The sequence below is a fragment of the Dipodomys ordii genome, unplaced genomic scaffold (assembly GCF_000151885.1).
Source record: "Dipodomys ordii isolate 6190 unplaced genomic scaffold, Dord_2.0 Scaffold24, whole genome shotgun sequence".
In the NCBI taxonomy this organism is placed as follows: Eukaryota; Metazoa; Chordata; class Mammalia; order Rodentia; family Heteromyidae; genus Dipodomys; species Dipodomys ordii.
Genome location: NW_012267240.1, coordinates 4,789,673 through 4,816,591, shown reverse-complemented (window position 1 = coordinate 4,816,591; position 26,919 = coordinate 4,789,673). Strand labels below are relative to the sequence as shown.

Below are 26,919 nucleotides of genomic sequence, written 5' to 3'. Positions count from 1 at the left end.
GAATAGAATGGAAGAAAGAAGGAAGGGAAGAAATAGGGGAGAGGGAGGGAGGGAAGGTGGGGAAGGAGAAAGAAACCGTATAGAAAATGTAAGCTAGTAAGAATTCCTCACTTGGAAATAAGGAACAAATGCATATAAAATGCATAAACATTGTGCAGGTTAATGCAATATTAAACAGTAGAATACATAGGCCTCAGAATACTTTTGCTATGGCACATATATACATATAAATATATAATGCCATGTATATAATGTCTCCAAGCATTTTTTTAAAATATGCAAGATTAATTCAGGATCATTTTAGATAAAAATACATATTTCTTTAAAGGGGCAGGTTCTCAGGGCAGATCCGCGCAGACATACAAAAGTGAAGCTATGCTTTTTGGTAGGTTTAGTTGTTATGGCCGCAGAACTTTGTCATAGGCTGTTAGGTGACTGATAGGGAATTCTCCCATGAAGCTTTACAGGAGCTGATGAACCCTGTAGAAGCTCCAAGGTGAGAGAAGAGAGGCAGAGGTGCGGCCTGGCAGGGTACATGCTTGAAAGCAGAACGGGACCCTCTCAGAGCTCCTCTTCTGCAAAGGGATAGGCTCTTAAATAAAATAACACTTCCTTAAAAATCTGCCACCTAGCAACTCTTTACATCATAGAAAAATAGCAATTCTGTAAAAAGAAATATAGTTACTTTGTTAAAATGGTCTATTTTTAAACCAGCAATTACTTTTCATATAAAGAACTTCTAAACATCCATTCAGAAAATAAAAATAGATAATACTGAGTGCAAAGCAGACAATGGCAAGTTTGCAAACCATCGAAGTATTTTCATTGCCAGATGAACAACACTCTTCAGTGTAGTACACCACAAGTGTTATCTTTTAGGAACTTGAAAAGTATTGCTTTTATTTTCCGATGGCAAGTTAGTCACTAGTAAAGTGACTCCAGCATCGGAAGGCCGAATTGATAGAAATGGATCACATGTAGCCAATACATGTTTCCCTAAGCTCAGAGGACCCAGGCCCCAAGCAAAGGCCTAGGACCAAACTAGGACCAAGCGTGAGCATGGAAGGCCACAGGCACACTGACCACACTCCCAGTCATTTCAGTTCGACTCACTCCATTGTCCATATTTAAATTTCCACGCAGAACCAGCTGAACACCAAACTATGTGCCAGCTTAGCCAAATCCATTAGGCAGGAGATTTTTTTTCTGTGAAAACTCTTCTAAATATAGACATTAGATCTTCATGCTATGAAATAGATGGTTTTATCTCCACAAACAACTCTGTACGGACACATTTCCTCATCCTTTATGGAAGGTAAAGAAGAAGTCAGACCAGCAGTTTCCACCTTCTGCTGGGCACCGCGAGGGCATGGACTGAATCAAGGAACACTGAAACCACCAGAGTGGTCCAGGCCTCCACCAACATGGCGTCAGACCCGCTCTACCCGGCTAGGGTCATACGACTCTGCAAAATGAAAAAAAATAAAATAAAAGGGCAGTGAGTGGCATGTTCAACCGGCTGGTTTTTCTCTTTAATTCTTAGACTATAAATTCACTTAGAGAGCAAAATCTACACATGTAAGAACTTCAGTCTGAGACCTTTCAGTAAAAAATTATGGTTAAAAGGTGGTTCACAGGACAATGTCTGGTTTTTACCCCAACATGGATGAACTAAGTGAGTGGCTTAATGTTTGGATGTACTTCCTGTTTTCACTGTGAAAAATAATTCGCCATAAATCTGATGTTTCTTAACCGGCCAGGATGTCCTTGGCTGATACCAAGCAGGAATTCTTTTCTTTCCCTTGTAAATTGCAACTCTAGCCAAAGCTTGCATTAGAATACACTTTTCTGACATCAAGGCTTAGGGATCATGAAGTCCTTCCAGTGTGAAGCAGCCAGCAGTGAGATGCTTCCAATCTCCAGATGTTGCCAGAAAGCAAGCTGGATGCTCACCTGTCTTCTGAGACTTTCTAGAAGGACACACAGGTGTATCTGAGTCAAGACATCATTGGATCCATTTTATAGCCTGCCACAGAAATTCCAAACTGAGCCTCAATACCTGCATTTTCAGAACAGGTCACTATATGAAAAAGTGACAATCCTGAAATGTGTGTGTGTGTGTGTGTATGTGCGTGTGCGCACGTGTGCTGGTCCTGGGGCTTGGGCATTATCCCTAGGCTTTACTGGTCAACTCTAGCAATCTACCACTTGAGCTATAGCTCCAATGTAAGCTTTTTGGTAGTCAATTGGAGATAAGAGACTCACTGACTTTCCTGCCTGGGATGACTTGGAACCTCAGTCCTCAGATCTCAGCCTCCTGAGTAGCTAGGATTATAGGTGTAGGCAACCAGTGCCTGACATTTTCAATTCGTAAAGACAAGATGTTTAAGAAACCTGGAAGGGGTAGAATCATTGATACATAATGGAGATTCCCTAAGAAAGTTAAAAAGAGAAGTACCACATGATCCCACAGTCCCACTACAGGGTGTGTCTCCAAAGGAAATGAGGCAGTGTGTGGAAGAGCCAGCTCACACCCTCGCCACTGTAGCATGGACACCACAGCAAAGACATGGAAATGACCTCTTTGTCCATCAACTGATGAGTGAACAAGGAAACTATTTATATGAAAATATACATAGAGGAATATTATTCAGCCTCAAAGAGGAATGCAACCCTGTTACTCACAGTAACATGGCTGATCTTGGGGATATTATGGTAACTGACCTAAGCCTGACACAGAAAGACAAAGGCTACATGAACTCACTTGCATATGGGTTAAACTCAAGTAACAGGGAAAAGAATGGTGTTTCCAGGAGACGGGGTGGGGAGAGGAAGAGGAGGTATTGGGAGAGCTAAACCCTCAGCTGAAACACAAGTACTGAAGAGCAATGGGCTGACCACAAGCAATAATGCTTCACTAAACACGACATCTGCCAGAGGGCAGGCTTAGACTGTTCTCACCACACATTAAAACAAACTTGCTAATTATCGTGGTGGTATTTAGAATATGCACATATGACAAGGCACACCTCCAGGAGACACTTTTTATATCTTAATCATGTCTCAATAAAGCTTGGAAAAAAGGTGATTCATTTATCTGAGTTATCATCTTATGATCATTATGCTGAGTGAGATAAGCCAAGATCAAAAGGCCAAGTATTACATATTTTTGGTTTTGTTTTTTGCTCACATGGAGAATCTAGACATAAAATGGTACTAACAATAGTAATAATGAGACAAGAGTATAAGAGAGGGGCTTGGGAAGAATCGGTGGGGGGGTAAAAAGAGGGTAGCAGGATAAACACAATCAAAGCACTTACACACATATACACACCCTCACAGGCAGCTGACTTGTAACAAGAGACAAGAACACAGGGTGAGAGAAGATCATCTCTTTAATAAATGGTGCTGGAAAAAAAACTGAATATCCAAATGCAGAAAAATGATCTTAGACCTACCTCTCACCACATCAAAAAAAAAAAATTCAGAATTGAAGACTTAAGACTCAAACTATGAAACTACCAGCAGAAAATAGGGGGAAAACCCACTGTCTTGGTTGATCATCTTTTTGGATATAACCTCCAAAAGCACAGGCAAAGAAAGCAAAAATTGACAAGTGAGATCACTTCAGGCTAAAAAACTTCACACAGCAAAGGAAAGAACAAAGCAAAGAAAATCTTGTAGAAGAGCTGGGACAGTGGCTCCTGTTTGTGATCCCAGCTACTTGGGAGGTGAAGAGTAGGAAGATCACTATTTAAAAGCAGCCAGGGATATAGTTAGTGAGATCCTCATTTCAACAAAAACAAATGTGGGGTGGGAGGTGTGTCTTTTCGTGCCTGTCATCCCAGCTACATTGGGAGGCACAAGTCCAAGTTCAAGTGATAGAATACTTGCCTAGCAAGTAAAAGGCCCTGGGTTCAAATGCCAATGCAAGAGCGGGAAGGGAGAATATGAATCTTATAAAAGGGGAGAAAACAGTTGCACACTGTACACCTGCCAAGACACTAATATCCAAAATATATGAGAAACTCAGTTGAATACGCAAAGAAACAACCTGATCAGTAATAGGAAAAAGATCAGAACTGATATTTCTCAGAAGATACACAGATGGTTTACAAGTATATGAAAAAAGACAAAAGATGTCCATATGGGTAAGGATGGAGAATGACATCGTGTTGATGGGAACATAAATTAATACAACTATAGAATGGAGGGCAGGAGGTCCTTGAAAGACGGAAGGAGCAGTACATGTGGCTGCGCAAACTCGCTCCTGGTATATGTGCAGAAGAGATGAAACTAGCACATGAGCAAGGTCTGTACTTCGTGTTCACTGAAACCCTGGCCACACACCAGCCAGGACAAGAAACCAGACTATGAGTGGAAAAGACATTGCTTTCTGCTTTTGTGACAACATGGAGGAGCCTGGAGAACATTCAGTTAAGTGAAATAAGCCAGGCACGAAGAAAAGATAAAACACTGAGCGATTTCACCCACATGTCTAATCAAAGATGGCTGACATCAGAGGAATCAGGAGCAGACAGAACAGTGGCTGCAGAGAGCTGGGATATTGGGTGGGGTGTGGGGGGGGTGCTGATGGCTGCAGGACAGAAACTGACAGGTGGGAAAGAATACTGTGCAGCGGATGACTATAGTAAATGACAACATGCTGCATTCTTGAGAAGTGCAGGGGGGTGTTCAGTGTTCTCACCACTGAAGCAGCTGAGTGAGGTGACACATCTGTTAATTAGCTGACACATTCGTTAATTAGCTAGCTTCATTGAGTCCACACTTGCATACATCAAAATATCATGTTGTACAAGACAAATAAATAACCTTATCTGTCAGTTTAAAAGTCAGCCCCTTCCCAGAGCTCCCTTCCGCAGCCCACAGCATCTTGTCAGGGCAGAAGACCCAAGAGATCTGGGACAAATAAGTTATTTCAATAAAACATTCTGCCAAGGAACAGGGCCACACTGGTCAATGCTCCTAGAAATCATTCAGTAATAGTATTTGTGGGAAGTTTTCAAAGTGCCCCGAGTAGTGATTTTTTTAATTTTGAAAGTTTCTATATTCTTCCAGGGGAAACAACTGCATGCGTGTCTTCATCGACTTCTAAATTCTTGGATTTCAAACCAGAGAATGAAATGAGGTGGCAGGGAGCAGAGTTGCTGGAAGCAAGTAAGGGAAATAGATGGGCCAGCTTCAGCAAGGGGTATCCAGTAACCAGCCTTGTAAAGTGTGGTTTTCTCCAACCTGTCCAACTTCCAATATTTACCTCCGCTCCTCTTCGAGTCATTTGGAGGCTACATGACTGATGAATGTCTGGTGTCTTAACATCATGCCCAAGAATTTCTCTGGGCCTGTTTTTGTTTGTGATGCTGGTCCTGAGACTTGAACTCTGGGGGGCCTGGACAATGTCCCTGAGTTTTTTTTTTTTTGGTCTCAAGACTAGCACTCTACCAACTGAGCCACAGCTCCACTTCCAGTTTTGAGGGTGGGTCATTGGAGATCAGAGTCTTACAGACTTTCCTGCTTGGGCTGGCTTTGAACCGCGATCCTCAGACCTCAGCACAAGAGAGAGCCATCAGTGCCTGGCACTGGGTCTGTTTTTGTAAGAGCTGAGAAGGTGAAACTCACTTGAGGTAAAAACACTGTTGTTGTCAACGGGCAACTACCTGTGGCTCAGTGGATCACAGGAAGCCCCCAAACCAAATAAACCAAGAGAGGGCCTGAGCTCCTGAAGCCAGCACCAAAAGCTTTATGAAACATTCTGTAAAGTGCTATGGTTTGTCTCCCCCCTGCCCCACCCCCGCCCTCTTCCACAGTTGCTTTTGGGCAGCCTCTGCTTGACCTCCTGCTTTTTTTTTACCATGTTACCAAAAGGCACAAGGCCCTCCCTCATCAAATGCAGCTCCCCAACAGGAACTTCTCAGCCTTCAAAATAAACCTCTTTTCCTTATCAACTACCTAGCCTCCAATATTCTGGGAAAATGAGTTAAGACACTGGGTGGATTTTTTTTTCAGAAATGAAGTGGTAAGAATGGACAAAGCTGTTCATTTAGTCCACTAAATCTTCTCAAGTATCCTAAATGATGTGATCTCTGAACAAGAAAACAACAGAGGTTGGCAAGCAAGGAGTTCTGAAAAGTGGCCATGTAAGACCCAGCCCCAAGGGCAAGGAGTGGATCAAATCCATCTACGTGTCCTTTCTTAGGGATTACTAAAGGCAGCGAGGGTCATGTGGGTGAATAGTTGGCATTGTGGGGGGAGGAAGTAGGAGTGGAGGAGCTGGGGTCTCAGCTAGCCTCACGGACTTTCCAGCAGCCACACCTCTTGAGCTGGGTGCTGGTGGTTCACCCCTGTAATCCTACCTACTCAAAAGGCTGAGATCTGAGGACTGAGGTTCGACGCCATGATGAACAGGAAAGTCCATGAGACCCTTATTTCCTATTCACTACTAAAAAGCTTAAACAGAGCTATGGCTTCGGTGGTAGAACGCCAGCCTCTAGTGAAAACAAAACAAAAGAAAACAAAGGGACAGCACCCAGGCCCTGAGTTCAAGCCCTGATGCCAGCACCAAACAAAACAAAATGCATTCACCTCACTAACTTCTGAAAAGCTGGTCATGTAGATAGTTTTAACTATTAACATACACATATTAACATACACAATTTCTATAAAGTTTTCATAACATATGACAAAAATATGATTTTTGAAGAAAACTTCTGGATAATTCTTCAAAGATGAAGACTTTCTGTTTCATGTTTGCTTCATTTTGAAAAAGGGTCTTGCTATGTAATTCTCACTGGCTTCCAACTTTTGATCGCCCTACCTCAGCCTTTTGAGTGTTGGGATTACAGGCTTGTACTACCACACCTGATGGAAATGAATAACTTTTTGCTGGAACCATTCACAGGGTCAACTTTATCTTTTATGAATATGTAAATTTGTATTATGTACCTATCTATCTACCTACCTACCTATCTAATCTTAGCATTCAAAACTAATAGCAAACACGTGTCCCAGACCTAAACTGCTTACCTGGGCACCAGAAGTCTGGGTCCACAATCCTTTCCCTTCTTTGTGTTGATGGATGCCCATTTTCTTCTGGAGGGATGAAACCCTTGGAGACAGAGTGGGGGTACCCCAGTCTCCAGGCGGGGTCCTCACTGCTCCCTGACACAAGATCTCCTGGCTGCCAGTCATGGCCTCTCGAGGCCTTGGGGTCCTCGGCCTCCTCCGTGGAGTCTGCATTGTGGAAGCTCAGACTCCGCATCCTCGACACTGAGCTCACTTCCTTCATTCGCATCAAGCGATCAGGGTCCACCCTCCTTGGAGGGGAGGCCAACTTCTCTTGTAAGCTCTCGATCACTTTGGAAGGGCTCCGAAGCCTCTTTTCTGAGCCTGTCCCATTTGGGGTCCTTTCTACGAAATGGAACAATGTGGACCTGAAAGGTGGCCTGACCTCCAGATCCTTCTCCTCAAAGGTCTTGGACTCCAAGGAGCTGGGCTGAGGCTCAGGGCCGGTGGCGTGGCCCACAGGGGCCATGTCTACACCTGAGCATGCCGATGCCTGGGGAGCCCTTTCCCCTACGAAGAGGGGACTTTCGGTCCAGCCACACTTTCTCCTGCCATAGAAGGCATCGGTGGCCAACGTGGGGCCCCCGGATGGTGCTGACCTAGGCACTGACTTTCCTGTGGACAAATCGGGGCTGCAGGGGCTGGCATCGGGCTTGGGTGGCTGGCTTTGTCCCGCTGCCCTGGTACCCGGCAGAAGGGACTCCACAGCCACCTCTATGCCTAGGATCCTCTCTGCCCTGGCCTGCAGAGACTCACCCGGAGGGATTTCCACCGCACCCTCTCCACCCAAAGCCCCATTTAACTCAGTAGTGTTTTGCTCTTGTTCAGGGTTGAGCCCTGTGGACCGCAGGTCTGGGGCTGAGAGACCTCGGGTTTTGTGAGCCATCGACAGCGGGACCACCGTGTCCCTCTCTCTACTACTCTCCCCCTTCAGCAGGACCCCTCTGCTCAGTGGCCCAGCACCCAAGTCTTTGGTGAGACCTTCTGAAGGCTCCTTCTGTTCAGCCCAGTAAGCTGAGCCTGCTGGTTTTGTGTCACTTGGTCTTGAAGTCACCCATCTTTGCACAGGACCCGGGCCGACGGCAAGCTTGGACAGGCCATTCACAGCTGCCTGCATTGGCTGCTCCAGCCTGGCACCTGTGTCTCCCCACTGGAAGGGGTCGCCCCTGCTACCTTCTGCCTGGGTGGGGCTGGAGAAGCGAGCACAGTTCCCGCTGGGCCGCGGCTCTATGCTCCAGCTCTCAGACGTACTTTTAACGCTTCCCACTTGAGACTCTGGGTCCCCTGGTGCCGGCAGGGGACGTGGCTGTTGCTCAGGGCTCATCTCCGGGTGGCTTTTGGGGAGGCCCTGGGCTCCTGGTCTGCTGTCGGCCCAGGCTCCCTGCTGCAGATCCGCCTCGCTGCACTCGCTGCTGTTGTCACCACTGCCTTCACTCTCACTCTTTTCCTCTTCTTGAAGCTCCTTGTTGAAACTTTCTAACTGACTTATCAGATCCCAAGGCCGACGGCTAACTGGTTTCAGGAGAAACTGACCAAACAGCTGTTCGCTATTGCACCGGGCAGCTGTGGGCTCTCCCTTCACCACCTCTGGCTTAGCTGTGGGCTTGGCTTCAGGTTCCTGACCGTGGACATCGACGCAGGGCTGACTGGCGTCTGCTTTGGGCATAGATGCCAGATTTTTGGATGAGGAAGTCCTGGAAAAAGCACTGTTGCTGGATGGGCTGAGGGACACCTGACCCCTGAGGTCAGGGGCATTCGGCTTCTGTGTTCGGTCAGTGGAGGTTAAAGCCATGTGCAAGGGAGCTTCAGAAGCAGGAAGGTCTAAGGGCAGGGTGGGATTTGGGCTCCTTGGCTCTCCCGGCTCTGTAGCAGGGAGGTACCTAGGGCCTTTGGCTTCTTCAGAGAAACTGGTTTGGGTTTGTTGATCTCTATACTGGTGACCTGGCCATGAGCCAGAATACTTGAGCTCTCTGTGTTTTGTGAGGTACAAGAACTTGAGGTCATTTGTTTGCTTGTCTTCTAGTTCCTCCAGGTCTTGTTTGAGGAACACGAACCTCCCAGCCATGCTTCCTGTGAGCGCCTGCAGCTCCAGGTCGGTGGAAGACATGCTCAGCAGACTTTGTTCTTGCAGATCCGCGTTCTTATCAAGCCCCGGCTTTCCCTCGGTGTGTGATTTTAAGTCATTGTTGTTCGTATCTATATCTGGCAGATGGGCCTCTGATTTAACTGGGATGGAAACCAAGCAAAATATGGTCTCGTTTGTTTTTTTCTTTGAACTTTTCTTGGTCTGAATCCCAGTCTCAAACTTTCGGAGCTTGGTTTGGCTTCTGCAGGTGTCCTCGCTCTGGGAGTGTGGGGAGGAAGCCTGACTCTCCGGGCATCTTCCTGACCACGGTCCACTCACCACACTGGGGTCTCTTGGGTCAGTGAAGCCTCCGTTTTCTCCATTCCTGGGGAGTAGGCCCCAAAGCCATTGGGGGTTGGGGTGTGCAGAAGCGGGGCCCAACTCAGCGTCTGATGAGGGTGTCAGGTCCTGCGGGTGCAGGAGGATGCCGTTGTGCTGTGCTTGCCCGCGGGCTGGCTCTCGAGCTGTCACAGGGCCAGAGTCATATTGCCTGTCACGGAACTTCGTTTCCTTGCACAAGCCAGCGGACGGAGCTAGTTTAATGTGTCGTATCCTCGGATCATCGAAGGGGATGTACTGAACACAACCGTCATAGGTGGCAACTGGGTAAGCATGTGAAGGGAGTCCTTGGGGCAACACTGGGGCAACACCATATGTGTTCCCGGTACCACCAGGGCCAGGAGGAAGCGGACAGTTTGTTCCATCCTTCTCGGCTCCATGCTGCTCCTGCTGACCCTGGCTGTCACTTACATCTGTGGGCTCTGTGTCTTCTAGGTAGGGGTTTGGGATGTGTTGTGGGGGTGACTTATAGGAGGGGGGAGGCACATAAACTGGAGGCTCCAAACCAGCGTCTGACACCCCAAGGTCATGCCTGGGGTCGTTACTTTTGGTCAGATAGCTGTTTGCGTCACTCTCCTGAAAGCTACTATTTTCTCCTGCCCTGGATGGCTGGTATGAGCTGTAGGAGGGAGGAGGTTTAACAGGCCTTCCGAACTTTGGCCGGGGAAAAGGGGCTGAGGTAGCACCTTTCTCAGGGTTCCTCGTGGATTCCAGATGTGGTGCACAATTGGAAGGATGTGGGGGCATTCTAGGAACACCTGGTAAATAGCTGTCCTTGATGGAAAGGGGAATTTCTGTGCAAGCTAGGCTTTCGGGGGAAAGAACTCGAGGCAGTGACCGGGATTTCCTTTTGTTCTGAGACGTCAGCCCCTGCTCTTCCTGAACGAACGGATACAGATCTTGAAACAGTTTCTCCCCGTCACCATCAGACATGTGCCTCCCCAATTTCCTTGACTCATTCCAGCTTTCCGGGCTTGCGCTGGGCCACTTGGCAGGCCCCAGCATCCTCAGCTCTTCTTCCCAAACTGCTTTCTTCATCACTTGCTCTGTCCTGCCTCCGACTTCCCATGAACCCTCTCGCATGTGGCTCGGCAGGCCGTGCACTCGAGCCATTCTTCTGACCTCCTGGGCTTCCCGGTCCCTAGAACCTGGCAAGTTACTGACCTCCTGGCCTCTTCTTCTGTGGGTGTGGTCGCTGCTGACCTGAGGCTTTGAGGACCATGCTAATGTGGGTCGGCTGTACAACCTGCATGACAAGCAGAGCACAGATGTGAGACACAGATGTTAGACAAGGAAGAAGTCTGTCCTTCTCTGCTTCTGCAAGGGGCATTCAAAATCACAACTGGATCAGCACCTTTGAAAATTTGGCTCCCAATCACCATACTCTGATAATTTTAAAGAAAACGGGTCCTACTAATTATGGGTGCACAACAACCATGTCCTCAAGGGTTGAGTGGCAATAATAAGGATGCCCACAAGAACCCTGGGCTCTAGATGTACCAGAGATGTAAGGCTGTTACTTTTCAAGTGCTCAGTGGCCCAAGGATATGCTCTGAAGCAGTGGTCCTGGACCTCCTGCTTTATGTTCCTGGCTCAGTCTACAAGTACCCTCCACATCTACCTGGCAATCTCTGCAAACCTGCCTTTGACAAAGCTGCTCTTTGGCAGTGAGCCTTGAAATTCAGTGGGGTGGCATCCTCATGTTCAGATTCAGCATGACTGAGATGGGGCCCCCATACTCTGCACCCCCAACGAGTCTCTAGGCAGTGATGGTGCTGCCCATCCTAGAGCCCTTCTATGGCTGTCACCTGTGTCTGCACATTTGAATGTGGAGGGAGTTGAGAATTCCCAGAGCCTAACAATGCCCTACATACATCTTGTTAGAATCGGGGACATCAGAAACGCTGCTTGTTCCCTCAAGTGCTCCTCTGGTGTAGGAAGACCACGGTTCACAGCTCTGGGAGAGGTTCCTTGCTGCTCTGGTGTGGAAAGCACCAGAGAGGCTGTTAAGCACCGTTATGCTGTGCATAATGAGGTTTCAGTCCATGACAGACTGCATACACAACAGCAGTGCCCTAAGATTATCATGGAACTGGAAAAGTCCTGTCCCTTAGTGCAACACTTTGTTTGTAGAGATGATAGTATAAACATACTTATTGCCCTGCCAGACATATAGAAATATAGCCCATGCAATTATGTATACACACTGTACTTGATAAAAAATGATGATTGATGTAACTGATTGGGGTACTTGCTATACTTTTATTAAGAGTGTACTTCTTACCGAAGTTAACTGCAAAGGAGTGTGTTGCATATATCCAGCAGCAGTCCCATGCATTCTTCCTGTCTTTTGTTGTTGTTGTTGTTGTTGTAAAGGTAATGTACAGAGGGGTTACTTATGTAAGTCAGGTAATGAGCACATTTCTTTTTGAATGGTGTCACCTCTTCCCTTGTCCTCTCCCAGGTTTTCCCTCCCACCTTCACAAGTTGCATAGTTCATTTTCAACACAGTGTCTAGTGAGTTATCATCTAGTGAGTTGTTCATCGTTTGTCCCGCCCTTTCTGTGCTCCCCCTTATCTCTCCAAGTCAGCGAAACTTACATAGAAGACAAAAGGTACAGAAATCAAAAACAGAAACAAAGAGAAGAGAAAACAAAAGCAAACACAGAAAGCAAAATAAAGCAAAAAACTCTTGCTTCCAATTCTTGGCGTTCTTCTCAATAAACCTCCTGTTAACAATTCTTGGAGTTCTTCTCAATAAACATCATTTTATATGATCATATGCACATAACTATTGAGCCTTTGTGATCCTCTCCTAAGAATATCCTTCTTTGGTCTCACTATGTGAATGTCTAGTCTTGTATAATTGATCATGTCCAAGTGTAATTTTTTTGTCTTTTACCACCCAGTGTGTTTACTTGTAGATTTATAGGCACATTCTAGTTACAACAAATGAGGGAAACCATTGCACGTCATTTGTGTCAAGAGACCTTGTGCAGTGATGACCTTTGCCACTAAGACCTACACCACAACAAAAATCAACTAATGACACATTTCTCAGAGTATCACCCTGCCATTAAGTGACAGGTGGCTGTAAGGTCTTTCTTGGTGAAAGTTAAAATTTGGCAGGTCTAGATCTAGTCCTGGCATCTGTATTTTTAAGAACCACTGCAAGAGACTCTTACCCTTAGGTGATCTGAGCATAACATGGGGTTGGACATGGGGAGATGACTATCTGTCTGTACATTAGAACTTCCTTTGGCTCCTTACACAAATGCCTACCCCAGATGTTTAGGTTTAGTTGGTCTAGGAATGAGAATGCAACAGAGCAAGGTACCTGGGTAACACTGTTAATCTGGGCAAGAATATTAAGATTTGATCTATAAATGACCAGATAGTGTGGCTCTATGATGGGAAAACCATCTACTCAAGGGATTCAGTATTCTAACAATGGGCCAAGCAGAATCTTTAACTCTAAAATCACTGATTTGTAAAGGAATATTATATACATGTATACATACATTTATACATATATGTATACATACATACATATATATGGATGGATGTGTATATACATATATAAGCATATACGTATATCTACATATATAGATACACATATGTATGTCTATATATATATATATATATATATATATATATATATATAGCACACACAAACATATACCTCATTGTTGCAGATGAATGTTGGAAGAGTAAAGTACCAAAATTAAAAACTACTTGTAATCTTCCTACCTAGAGGTAGCTGCTGTAGTATATGAATCTTCTAATCTATGTGTATATGAAAATATTGGTTTTCCATGTTTATCGCAGCATCATTCACCATAGCTAGGATATGGAACCAACCCCGATGCCCCTCCATAGATGAATGGATCAAGAAAATGTGGTATATATACACAATGGAATTCTATGCCTCCATCAGAAAGAATGACATTCACCCATCTGTTAGGAAATGGAAAGACTTGGAAAAAATTACATTAAGTGAAGTAAGCCAGGCCCAAAGAAACATAGGCCCCATGGTTTCTCTTGTTTGCAATGTCTAGAACATGTCTACAACAAACAGAGAAGGTCAAAGGCTATGTACGTATTACCATATGAGATAATGTTAAGCAAAATGTGTCCCAAGACAGGGACACAAGGGTTTTTTTCTTGCTTGCTATTGTTTTTAATGTACTTATAATGCACTATGTGATTCTTTTGTTTCTCTTATATATTCTTCCCCCATGGTATAACCCCTGTGTTCACTGTATTTGATTCTGGTGTTCTGCATCTTGTATATATATTTTTGTAATTTGGGGAGGGGAATTGGGTATAGTGGAATGCTTAAATGGGGATGCAGGTTGACCCAAATGAACTTTACAAGTTTGGGGGAGGGGAAGGAGTTGCAGAGGTGGGGAGGGAAGTGATGGTGGAGGAAAATCAAAGGAGGGGGTAACAATGCTCAATAGGACATGTACTCATTACCCTATTCATGTAACTGCAACCCCTCTGTACAGTATTTTTACAATAAAAAAATTTAAAAACAAAAAAATGTTGGTTCAAACAGTCTTCATGTTCCTTAGTCATCAGGGTTGATGTGAACACTTCCCAGTGCTTTGGGGTTGGTTCACAGTAAGTGCTCCCTGCCCCTACCTACTCACTCACTTAAGGCTCAGTGGGAACCCTTGTCATTCCCACTCAGAGGAGGAAACAAAGGCAGAGAAGCAGTCACTTGCTCAACATTACTGACACTCAAGCTGTTTCCTGCATTGTGTCCACTATGTCAAATGAGTTGTTTCACTGAAAGTTAATACCATCATTATTCCCCTGTTCAACATATAAACAGGGATAGGATAAATGACTCTACTAAGTAACATAGCTCATAAAATGCTGGAAAAAATTCTAATCTGAGAAGTGTGAACCAAAAGCCTACCCACTAAGATGCTTTACTTCTCCCAAGGTAATACAAATTCAAGTGTTTAATTTTCACAGATGAGTAGTTTCCATCATATATATGCAATTTAATTAGCACGGTCCCAATGCAAAACATTCACAAAGACTTGGTTCTAGCACATGGTTTTTGTTTGTTTTGTTTTGTTTTGTTTTTGAGACAGGGTGTTACTTGTGGCCCAGGCTACTCAAGATTCTCCTGCCTCAGTTTCCTAAATGTTAGGATTACAAGGGTGTGCCAACATGTCTGTAGAGTCGAAATATATTTAGAAATACAAATATTAAATGCAAGTCTTAGATTATTTGAAATGAATCTTGAGGAAAAAAATGAGTACATCCCAGGACTTAATGTCAAGTTGGCCTTAGATAAGCCACCAAAGATCACCTGGTGTGCAGGCATAGCACTGCTGAACTTTCTCATTCCTCCTTATAATTACTTTTTTTTTTTCTATACTACATAGGTGAAACCAACTTCTCATTACCTTAATTTGCATTTCTTCAATTACTGGCGAGGTCAATCTTCTATGTGATGAAGTGTTATTAACTTGCTTGGGGATTTAGTTTATTTCTCCATCACGCAGAACCAGCTGTGGAGGTGAACTCCAATAATTCCAGCACTTGGGAGGCTAAAGCAGGAGGATCACTGAGTTAAAAACCAGCCTGGGCAACACAGGAAGTGCAGGCCAGTCTTGCTACATAGTGAGACCCTGACTTAAAAAAAAAAGTCCAATTTTGCTTTGTGGTATAGCAGAGTGAAGATCGTGAGGGCTGGGGAGGGGGTCCATGCAACAATGGTATGGGATGGACTCCAGGGGGACCATTCCTTACACAGGCAGAAGGAGGCACTTGACAAGGAGCCCTGGTAACGATATAGTGTTACTATCCCTATTTTGGAATTATTTCTTCAATTTACAGGGCATCAAGGACAGCTTCCAAATAACTTAAGAAGCCAGTGATGGGTAGGAACTATTTTACGTCATCCTGACGTAAAACATATGCCACCAAGCAACCATAAAGCTATAGGCAGGCTGTCAACACAGAGCCATCAAAATTGTGTTTTCAGCTCTTGGGGTTTTGAATGCTTGGCAGACCACTGCTTACATTGGAGGTCTACAAAGAACTCATTTTGGAAATCATCGTGCTGGCCTTGTTGCCCACCCCACTGAGGGGGACCAGCCTGCAGCGCTGCTGCGTCAGCCCTTCCCTCGGGGACCCTAAATGGCTGCCGGCCCGCATGAGGAAACCTGTAGGAGGCACTCCACGGTCAGAATCTACTGGCTGTGGGTTATCAGACTTCAAAGAAAGCCTAGGGCAAGACTTAACAACTGCAAGTTAATGAGACATTGCAATTATCATAGACTCAACTGGAAGAGGGTAAGAGAAAGCATGAGGAAGCATGTGGTTGGTTTCTTGCCTCAGAAAACAATCTATTTCCTTTCCTTTATTCTAAGCCAAGGGTGAGCAAGCTGTCTATGTTAGAGGGCTTCACTCAGGGCCACCCTTCCTCTGCAGTCATCCAGACACTCTGGAGGGCCTGAGGTCAGGGAGGAAGTCCACTGTGGCTCTCGCTCATTCACTCCAGTGATGTTCCCACAGTGCACATGTTGTGCTTGGAGCACTGGATGGACCCCTGAGGTGCTGTTTCTGCATAGACGTGCGATGGGCAGACCCCAAAAAAGGCTAAAATTGGTACACATAGGGCAAGGATATAAACTCCCTGTGACTTCCTACAGATGTAATGTGGCTAACAGAAATGTGCACCAGGCAGGGAATGTGGCTTAGTGGCATCGTGCTTGCATGAGACCCTGGGTTCAACTCCTCCGTACCACAAAAGCGTTAAATACAATTAATAAAAAGGGGAAAACGTATTAGCACCTCTACTTCGTCTAGATGATCCAAAAATGGCTAAGTATTCTGAGTTAGAAAATTGTTTCCCCATTTGTGCAAAACACCCAAATCCCAGAATACAGATCATCTGGGAAAGCTTAAACATTTTATTTCAAAATATAGTCCATGTGACCTAGAAAACTACACAAAGCGCTTACTTAACAAGTAAGTGTGCCCAGTCTTGTATGCAGTTTGAGTTAGGCTGAGAGAGGCATGAATGGACCCCCAGTGGGGAGAGCTCTGCTTGACTTCTCCAGCAAACAGCTTATCACACATGGATACTCCGGCAGCCCCCATACCTGGCATACCCAGGCTTTCCCCTACCTCTAGAAAGCATGTTACCTCACACCACTTCAGAGCCAAGAATACATTTTCTACTTTTGAGAAAATAAGGTGAGATCATTTTTTTTCCTTTTAAAAAAATGAAGCACTCACAAGGAGAAATTTTACATTAACTTGCTGAACACACTGATGTTGGGTAGAAAAAAAACAAAGCAACAAGCAAAGCAGATCAACTGAACTGTGGGGTCTATGAGACCAGCAGGGTCTCTATCTAGAACTCTCTCTGGATGGAGGTGAGGCGGGAGTCAGACTTGCTAACTGCTCCATGACTTTCACTGGGAAGAATGAAATCCTTTCCATAAAGTCTTTGATGTATAAATATGTAAAAATCATGTCTCAAGAAAATTGGCAAACACGCAAACTCGCTCACTGAATCTATGAATAAAAGATGATTAAAAGGGGAAAGTTAGGAGAAAGTTCTGACAGTTCACTTGTCTTCAACCAAACAGAAAATACTATCATTCTTTAATTTTTACTTTTTAGTACTATTTACAGTGCTAGGAATTGACTGTAGGATCTCACACATGCTAAATAAGCATTCTACCACTGAGCTACATCTCCAGCTCTGCCCTTCTTTTAAAAAGTAAACGTCTCCAGGTTAGGAATTTAGCTCAGTGGAAGAACACTTTTCTAGCAAGTGCAAGGCCTTGATTTAGGCCCTCAGCTCTGAGAAAAAAGAAAAAGTAAAATGGAAATATCTGAGATAGCTTTCAACAAGTGTTGCACACTCTAGTAAGACAATTTTCTCCATCAATTCCAGGACTCTTATGAGATGCACCAAGTTGTGCAAGAGCTGTGCCCAGCAGCCTGGAGTCCAGGATAGAGGCAAAATGAGAAACTGAGTAAAGGCTTGTTGCTGCCAGATCGATTAGGGTATCTGTGGGAAAAGAGCACAAACGTTGCATTTGCTTCTTTCTAGGAACCCAAATTTGGACATAGTCGTCCTTCAGATAGTCCCAAAGTCAGACTAATGACCTTCACTGTATAGGACAAGGTCAGGATGGGAAGATACCATTAAAGTCATGTATTTACTGGTGCAATGTTTCCCTCCAGCCCCTCATGTCTATAGCCTAAGCAAGCAGATGCCTGCCGCTGGAGGCTATCTTCATACTCTGGTGTTACATTCTGCAAGTTGGGATGGCTGGAGCACTCTGCCCCCAGACTGTTTTTTCAAAGCCATCCTGCTTCCAGAAGGGTTGGTCATTGATAAACAACTGGATAAGATGAGCAGAAAAGTTAGAGTACCACTTGAAGCTCCACATACTCCTCTCAGGAGCTGCTTTCTTCTCTCAATCACCACAGCAGAAGGAGCTGTAGGCATCTCTTTAGAGTGACTCAAATTCACCAGCAGCATCAGGAGCCTGATAAGCCACTGTGATGGCTCAGCCAGAAGCCTGCAATTCCATTTCTCAGAACACCCAGCATTCCGAGGGCTCCTCAATATACCACACTGTGCAAATAACCCTCTGACATGGGGTAGCAAATAGGCTAACTTTAGAAAGGGGAAGTAGGAAGTCAGAATAAGATTAAGACTGAAGTGTAAAGGTTAGCCAGACAATGGGAAATATTACTATGCAGCCAACACACTTGGAACAAGAATTGTAGGTTGCATTGGCAAAGTTGTAACTAAAAGATTCCTGAATGCCTGGTCAGGCTGCTAACGTGCTGTTATGCCTACTTTCACAATGTCACATTACGTGACTGCAGATGACAGAGTGCTGGTTAGTTGAGTGCCTGGTAGTCTATTTTGGGATGTCTTCTTTTTTTAGTTAAGATCAATACTCAAACTTAATAATGGGTCTGTAACAAAAAGTAAAATATGTTTTTTGGTCTTCTAAATGACACTAAGTGTAGACACGTAGATGCGGGAACAGGAAATCCAAAGCAGTCATACTGCCAATGTACATAAGGGTAAATGGTGGGATTCATTCTGGAAAAACCTCTGGTAATACTACCTGGACCAGAGTCTCTGAAGTCACAGTTGCTTAGCTTGGACCTCCAGAGTGTGGGTTCCATGAAATCAACACAGATGGGAAAAGAGGCATGTGGAAACAGCCGCTCCTGCCGCACCAACATGCTCTGCCACAATGCCATGATGTTTAAAAACTGACAGTTAGAAGTAGACCTACAATGGTCTTGTGGGTGCTGAGTTTCCTGAATCATCTATGCAAGGTCCAGTAGAGACCTTTTAGACTAGCAAGGATCCACGAAGGAGGCCCCACCGCAGGGGGTAGGGTTTGTAATCAGTCCACACTTTTTATATTCCACTACATATACTACTGGTGCTCACATGAAAGACTTGGCCATCTTAGATACTTGGTGATAATTGTAACAGTGCAGGAAGAGGCAACTCTGATACCCAAATCTAAAATGTTCCAAAGTCTGAAATGTTTCTGGACTTCTAGATTAAAGACATTCAACCAGTAAACCTTGCCAATATTCCCAAGTCTCCACTCCCCAAATCTGAAATACTGACCAAATCAAGGATTTTGGAAAAGGGATAGTCAACCTTTTCAGTGTATCTAACAAAATCAGGACCAGAGAAACACTCCTTGAAGAAGTTATTTCCTTTCCTCATTTTCTTTCATGCAGAGCTGGGGAAGGAACCCAGGGCTTCAGGCATGCTAGGCAAGCAGTCAAAGCCTCACCCCTCTGCCAGCCCTGTCCTGAAGTAGGTGCTTGGGAAGTTGTGCCTTATTCCCATGGACTATAGCAAACATTCCTAGAGAGAGGTGGCAGGAAAGGTAAAATTCACATAAAAGGAGGATTTACAATGGAAATATGTGGGAAAAATTATATTAAGTGAAGTAAGCCAGGCCCAAAGAAATATAGGTTCCATGGTATCCCTTGTTTGCAATAACTAATATATGTCTAGGACAAGCAGAAAAGGTCAAAAGCTATGTACATATGACCATCTAAGATGTTGTTAAGCAAAATAAACCCCAAAATAGGGACACAGTGGGTTTTTTCTTTCTTGATAGTGTATAACGAATTTATAATGGACTATGTGATTTTTTTGTTTCTTTTGTTTGTTCTTCCCCACATATAACCCCTGTTTGTACCATTTTTCTTTCTTGATAGTGTGTAACGAATTTATAATGGACTATGTGATTTTTTTGTTTCTTTTGTTTGTTCTTCCCCACATATAACCCCTGTTTGTACCCGTATTTGATTCCGGTGTACTGCATCTTGTATATACATTTTGCTAACTTGGGGAGGGGAAGGGAAATAACAAAATGCTGAAAAAAGGATACAGGATGACCCATTGTAACAATGAGATGTACTAGACACTATGTTGAAAATGAACTTTACAACTTTGGGTACGGGGAGGTGTTGGGGAGGTGGGGAAGGAAGGGATGGTAGGGGAAAAACAAAGGAGGAGACCACAATGCTTAATAGGAAATGTACTCATGACCTTACTCATGTAACTGTAACCCATCTGTACCATATTTTACAATTAAAAAAACATAGATACGTATAAAAAGGAGGATTTACAATCTGTATTAAGAAGGGTCTTGGTGGAGAAGAAAAATAATACAGTGACCTGGTGGGTAGAAGTTGGTGGATGAATGGAGACCCACAGAAGGTCAATCTGTGCACTGGGCTGTTCTCAGTGGAGAGCACTGGAAACCCTGTGGCTTTTGAGGAACAGCCTTCCTATGAATGCACTTGACCACAGGAGAATGCCTGCTTCACAGATCTCCTACCACCTTTCACCCATGTCTGATATGGAAATAAGTTCACTCATTTTACTGACCAAACTCTCAAGGACACACTGATGAGCTTGAATTTAAAAGCAAGAAAACACTTGAGTTCTTGTCCCAGAAGCAGCGCCCCCCACCTCCCGCCCCATATGCCCATATGTTCGTATCCACATAAAGATTTCACCAGAAGAAGGAATCTCACACGCCATCACAACTGAAGGACATACTCAGGCCCACAGGAAAGCCGATCCTCAGGGAGGTGCTGCCAATATAGGTCCCCACCTGAGCCACTAGGTGAAGCTAAAAGTAGGGCTGGGGCTGGGAAGGTGGCTCAGTGGTAGAGCGCTTGCCTTGCATGCATGAGGCCCTGGGTTCAATTCCTCAGCACCACATAAGCAGAAAAACAGCCGGAAGTGGCACTGTGGCTCAAGTGGTAGAGCGCTAGCCTTGAGCTGAAGAGCTGAGGGACGGTGCCCAGGCCCAGAGTTCAGGCCCCACGACCAGACCTCCCCCCAAAAAAATAAATAAAAGTAGGTCCAGTTCTGCTTTTGTGGCATCTCAGTGCTTGGTAGTTGGATCTGTATTTGACAGGCTGTTAGTCACCTCTGCCACCTTATTTCCCAGCTTTGAAAGAACATGTTTAAAAGAGACAGTAGAAGTAGAATCTGAATAAGACCTGACAGAGTCCATGAAGCTGCAGCTCACCCTGAGGAGGGCTGCTCCACGTGAACAGGACAGCCAAGGCTGGAGCACAGGACCACCCAGTGGCTCTGGCATCATACTGCACCACGGGGGACAGAGCAGCAACCCTGCCAGGAGTGAAGGAGCCTCTGCTGTAGTAACCTAAGCACCAATACCACAGCATTTTGACTGTGCCTTCTGTGGCATCCTTACCCTCTCTCTGCCTCCAGTGTGGAGAGGATGGAGATGATCTGGCCTTTTGAGTTTGGTGGAGAACTTACCACAGTCTCTAACCCCTCCCCCCCACATACACACAAACTGGTTTGTAGCTATTACTGCCATTATCCATCCATGTACAGTAATGCTGACACTCTTTTGCTTGCACCATAGGGAAGGAGGTGCAGGTGAGCACACAGGACAGGACAGGAGAGCTGAGTGGTTGTCTGGATGTGATGTTATTTTAGATCGGCCTTGTCTTTCGCTAGGTTGTAATCAATAGGCCTTCACAATCACAGGAAGTGACGAAGGTCTGACCCACTATCTTCACAAGACGCTGCCCCTCCCCAGGCATGGCCTGTCTCTAAGGAAGAGCCTACGCCCGTTTCCACCATGATGCTGTAGAAGAAACCAATATTTAGGTTATTAGAACAAAACAGGAAGAGCAAGCTCCCATCTGTTTGTTCTCATGCAAAGCTAACAGTTTTTGTAAAGCAGATTATTTCAAGATTTTTCGACTTTCTCTTTAACATAGCTATCAGATTTTTTTAAGGTAACCTATTTGTGCTAGTATATAGTCCATTCAGTGCCACAGTACATATTAAAACCCAACCCACACTGGCTTCCCACTTCGTTCTCTCATTTCTGCTCTATTAGCATGTCCACTTATTCACTTATTTAGTCAATGAATATTTATAGAAGGTCTTTGTGCCCCTGACCCTCTGCTCTTTGCACATTAGGCTCAGAATAGGGAGGAGTAGGGGAGGTAGCCACTAGGAAGCCTACATGAGAGTCTGAGGGCTGTACAGAGCCTGAGGTCAGTGCCTCACCGCCCTATGGCCCCATGCCTGGCATATGGCAGTTCATCCACCACATCTCCAGTCTAGCCTCTAGTTCTGCATCAACGGTTCAGAGACTGTCATCTTACTCTGTTGGAGCCCGTGGATTGCAGCGGTCTTTGAGGAGGGCTATTCCAGGTAACAGGACAGACATGGCTGTGGCACCTGCATGATATGATGCTCATGTCATCCAGTGGCTCTGACTCCTCACCGAACCAACAGAGAACAGGAGCATTAGGCCTGTGACTCCCATGTTTACTGGTCGCTTTCTCTCAGGTGAGTATTTTTCCCAGTCTCCAGCCTTCCCACCAACAAGGTTCTTCTAGGACATCATGGCAGCCAAAACACGATGAGTGAGAGGTCTGCTCTCATTCTGCAGAGACCGCCTCAGTTCTGTGTTTCTGGAAGTCTGTGCTCCAAGAATCCAACCTGCTTCTTATTGGGAAAAGCTGATGAGAATAAAAGCCACATGAAAGTGTTTGCCACAGAGAACAGGGATCCAGATGCTTCTGGAAAGTTATGCTGCTTCTGAACAAGAACAAAGATGCCCAAGGAGATAGGAAAACAGGAGGCCTGACCCTTGTGCTCAGGAACACATGATATCAGGAATCCACACTTCCCCCATAAAAGTCCAAGAGGACAATGCCTGGCACTTAGCTAAGAGACAAATAGAGTGTGGGTTTATAATTCTGTAAAGAGAAAGAAACAGATGTTAAACTTGAAGCATTCCTTTTTTGGAAAACCATTATGAGCAGTGTATGATTTGAGAGAAAGTTAAAAAGCCCCTGCAAACAGACTGTTTACCATATCCAGTAGCACCATCGGGAATGGATGTTTATTCATCTGATAAAAACCTCCCAAGATGAGGGCCCCAAGCCACCACATCAGAGACTCACCCAGTTTGCTAAGTCTTTAATTAGCCACCACAGCCGCTGATGGTGAGGGATAATTATGCGTTATTCTCATGGTTAACTAACTTTTTTTTTTAACCAGAATTCCTGGGGTGAAGTGAAGAGAAGCCTGCTATGGTATGATTTCAGAACCAAATCCCAACTATGTCAAGTTATTTTACAGCTTCCTCCGATTATATTGTTTCACAGGAAACACATTAAGGAAATGTGAGTGCCTGATAACAGCCTTTACATATCTGAGTGGGAGCTGAGCGTTACTCAGTTATGGTGTCTGCACTGGAGGCGTGCAGGGTTCCCCACGTACAAACAACACTCAGCTTTCCTGCGGCCACTTTCCCTTAACCTCCACATGGGCACATGTGTGTAGGTCAGGGCATGCGTGCCGTCAAGCAAACTTTGGACGGGGCCTGTGAGTCTTTTCTGTACCACATAAGTGACTTTTCAAGCAAAACCCACTGGTACCTTTATGACCTCAGGGTGTTGACAGGGGTGTACTACAATGCAGATCAACTCTTCACAAGACAAATGCTTTAAATAGGGGAAAATGCCATGTCTTTAGGATTGCTCAATGACTGGTTTGAGATGAGAGAAAACAACATGTCTTGGGGTGCATGGTCAGCACCCCATGGCCTGGAAACTTATCATCTTCCAAAGCTGAGGTGGGCAAAGCTATAGCACCTATGTTTTCCCAATCCCTCCCTCCCCTCCCTGTGACTCTCTCCAGCAAGGCTAAAGCACCTGGCAGCTTCAATCCATTCATTCTTTGCCTGCAAACTAAGCAGAGGGACACGGGTGGGTAGTGAGCTATCTGATCTAACACTAAACCTTCATGAAGGGTGGCCACTGTCAGTGGAGGGAAGGGATCTACAGAAAAGAGGCACAGGAGTGAAGGCCAAGATGGCTGACAAAGAGGCACAGAGGTGAGTATGTATACCCCCCACCTAGGACTGTCTAAAGGGAAAGCAACTAACAGGCTAGCCCCAGCTCTGGCTCTGTCATGCCCAGTCTTCCTGCACTTCCTGCCCATCAAAGCTGCATCCTTCTAACAAGCTGTCTTTTCACATGGGTGGGTCTGTTTCTGGCACACTGAGAATCCACAAAGGAGAAAAATCTTTTCACTCAGAGCTGTTCAGTCCACCAGAAGTTCTGTGGAATCTGGGGCTGTTTCCTTCCCCATGTGTTGGCATACAAGGACAAAGTCATTAAGTGGCCACCTCATCCACTCAGCCAGGAGGACAACACTCAGCACGGGACTCGGCCTTACCCGTCAACTTCTCTGCCTCCCGTCGGAGCCAAGTGTTCTGAAATACTCAGCAGGTACCTGGCACTGGAGTGCCAGGATTGATCCAGAGAATTTAATCTAAGGAATGAGTGTTGATGAGGTACAAGATTCTGTAACAGAAATTAACCAGGGTCAGAGATGAAGTAAGACATGGGACTGGCCTTCAGGAGGCTGACAATCCTAGAGGCCTACAGAAAAATGTTAGAAGTACTAGAAGAGAGAGATTTCCATGGAAAACACCTGAAGAAGCAGAGTTCCCTATAGCAAATGGGCAAAAGACAGAGAGAGGCCGAGGAAAGGCTGGTTGGTGGGGCCTGAGGAAGGTGACGGGGAAGCCTTATAGATTTGAGTCCATGATGCTGTATGCAGATGTTCATACAATGAGGGGTCAGCAAATGAGGCAACAGGTATGCTGCACAATTGGTGACACAACTTGGCTGAAGTTCCAGTCAAGCCCTAGGTCATGGCCAACACCACTTTGTGTTGGGTAATCCTTCTGACAGTGTCCACAGAGAAACAAGACTCTAAACTCTACAAGATGCCTATTGCAGGTTTGGCAGCAAATATTCCTTCTAGAGCTCCTCGGATATGAAAGGACATGGCCATACCTGCCAGGGGAGAGTGGGGACGAGGAAGTGAGAAGAGAGTCTAGCACTGGGTGGCTGGAAGACAAACTCACATAACTGAGACCCTTTCAAACTAGAAGCTTCTTCATACAGAGAGTCTGTGTGCTGGCCTGGTACTTCTGCGGGGTAGCAGCCACTGGCTTCTAGCAGCACAGGGCTTGGAGCTAAGCTAGGCTTCCTCTTAGGGCCTACACCAAGTGCGAGGCCTGAACGCTGCCGCCTGAATGCTGGCATTAAAAAAGCCTCGTAACGTGTCCCAGTCCTCTTATGGCTTGGAGATAGGAGTGACCAGCCCAGCAGGGTCACCGTGTAGGATGGGACAGGCAGCAAGACCACAGCTGTAATTGTCAAGTGACCGAGGCTGGGGACTGGCAGAGCACGTGTGTTCACTCAGATCCAGAATTCACGTGAGTCGTGATGTGGTTGGTCTGTCATATTTATTCATTTACATTGTTTAGAGTTTATATTAAGCATTTGGCACCTATTTAGTTCCTCTCAAAACACTTTTTCCTCAGACCTTTCTCCCCTGTATTTCCTGTGCCCCTTTCTGGTTATACCTGGCTACATGCTCAATCTACTTGAGTGCTTTCTCCCAATGTAGTATAAAAGACAATCACAGTTTTATGCAAGAATGACAGAGATTTCCTTCAAATGAACCTGTTTAAAGAGAATTTCAGAGCTCCTGTCCCAGGCTCCTGTCAGTCCATTGTCTTTTCCTGTCCTAAGGAGATACTCCCCCCAGTACCCATCCCCATTGGGGCTGATGTGTTTGTACAATAGCAAAACAGGTTTTTTTTAAAAACCTAGTAAAATTAAAAGAACATTACAGAGTAAATAATTGTTTCCTCACAAATGGTGGGGAAGGCATCCTCCCATTTCAACTCTCTGAAACTCAGAAAATATTGAGATGTACTGATGCGAAAGGCAAAGTAACCAGGTGCTGGTGGCTCATGCCTATAATCCTAGCTACTCTGGAGACTGAGATCTGAGGATCAAGGTTCAAAGCCAGCCTGGGCAGGAAAGTCCATGAAACTCTTATCTCCAATTAACTACCAGAAAACCAGAAGTGGTGCTGTAGCCCAAAGTAGTAGAGTTCTAGCCTTGAGCAAAAGAGCTCAGAGACAGCACCCAAGCCCTGAGTTTAAGCCCCATCACAAGCGAAGAAGAAGAAGAAGAAGGAGGAGGAGGAGGAGGAGGAGAAGGAAGGGCAGGAGGAAGGGCAGGAGGAAGGGAAGGGGAGGAGGAGGAGGAGGAAGAAAGGCAAAGTTAGTCTTACTGTGTGTGGGGGCATACAGGAGCTTTACAAAGTTCTAAAGTGATCTCTGTGGGAGGTGAATGCACATGAGGGGAGAGAGGGGAGAGAGGAGAAGAGAAGAGGAGCTATTGCTCAGAGCACTAGCATGTCTACAGACCACCGTTTACTGAAAGCTTAGCCAACCCAGTGCTACAGCCTTCAAAAGGATTCCAGATACCACAAAGAACACAGGCATTCCAGTCTCTGACCCCCGACTCCCTCTCCAGATCTACTCATACATAAGAAATTGAGAGCACCTACTTAGGTATAACCCAATGTCAAGTCAGAAATGGCGGACACCATGGGAGCTTACCCTGCCTCAGAAGTCCGAGAAACAGAAGCACTGTGATGCTCCCCGCGGCTTCCGGGCGTGCTGCGGCGGCTCTCTGAGTCGCTCACGGGTCTCTTCCCCTGGGAGGCCTGACTGTAGGCAAAGGCTGCAGAATCATCTCCATACCCATTCAGCAAGTCATGTTCTGCTCGAGTCCTGGACCTGGCTTGCCGATGCCCCCTGGGATTATCCTCACGTGGTCCGGGGAGGTCTCGTGATGGTTTGTATCCATGAGAAATCAGGAGATCTTCCACACTGTACATGATGGGCTGGTGTCATCCGAGCTCACTAGATTGGAACCATCATGGTGGCAGAACC

At 45.5% G+C, this 26,919-nt stretch overlaps 1 protein-coding gene across 1 annotated transcript; it reads right to left on the bottom strand.

The window, feature by feature from the left end:
- On the bottom strand, nt 1-26,919 carry Kiaa1462 (KIAA1462 ortholog). Its single transcript, XM_013014747.1, has 3 exons — nt 26,584-26,919; nt 7,042-10,790; nt 1-1,465 (listed from the first exon to the last, which is right to left on the bottom strand). Exons 1-3 carry the CDS (start codon nt 26,862-26,864, stop codon nt 1,431-1,433), a joined length of 4,065 nt encoding a protein of 1,354 aa, XP_012870201.1. The 5' UTR covers nt 26,865-26,919; the 3' UTR covers nt 1-1,430.

Coding starts and splice junctions, on each gene's coding strand:
- Kiaa1462 (XM_013014747.1), bottom strand. CDS start 26,864: ATGTACAGTGTGGAAGATCTCCTGATTTCTCATGGATACAAACCATCA. Junction 10,791..26,583: donor TCTCGGACTTCTGAGGCAGG/GTAAGCTCCCAT, acceptor CTTGTCATGCAG/GTTGTACAGCCGACCCACAT. Junction 1,466..7,041: donor CCCAGACTTCTGGTGCCCAG/GTAAGCAGTTTA, acceptor TTCATTTTGCAG/AGTCGTATGACCCTAGCCGG.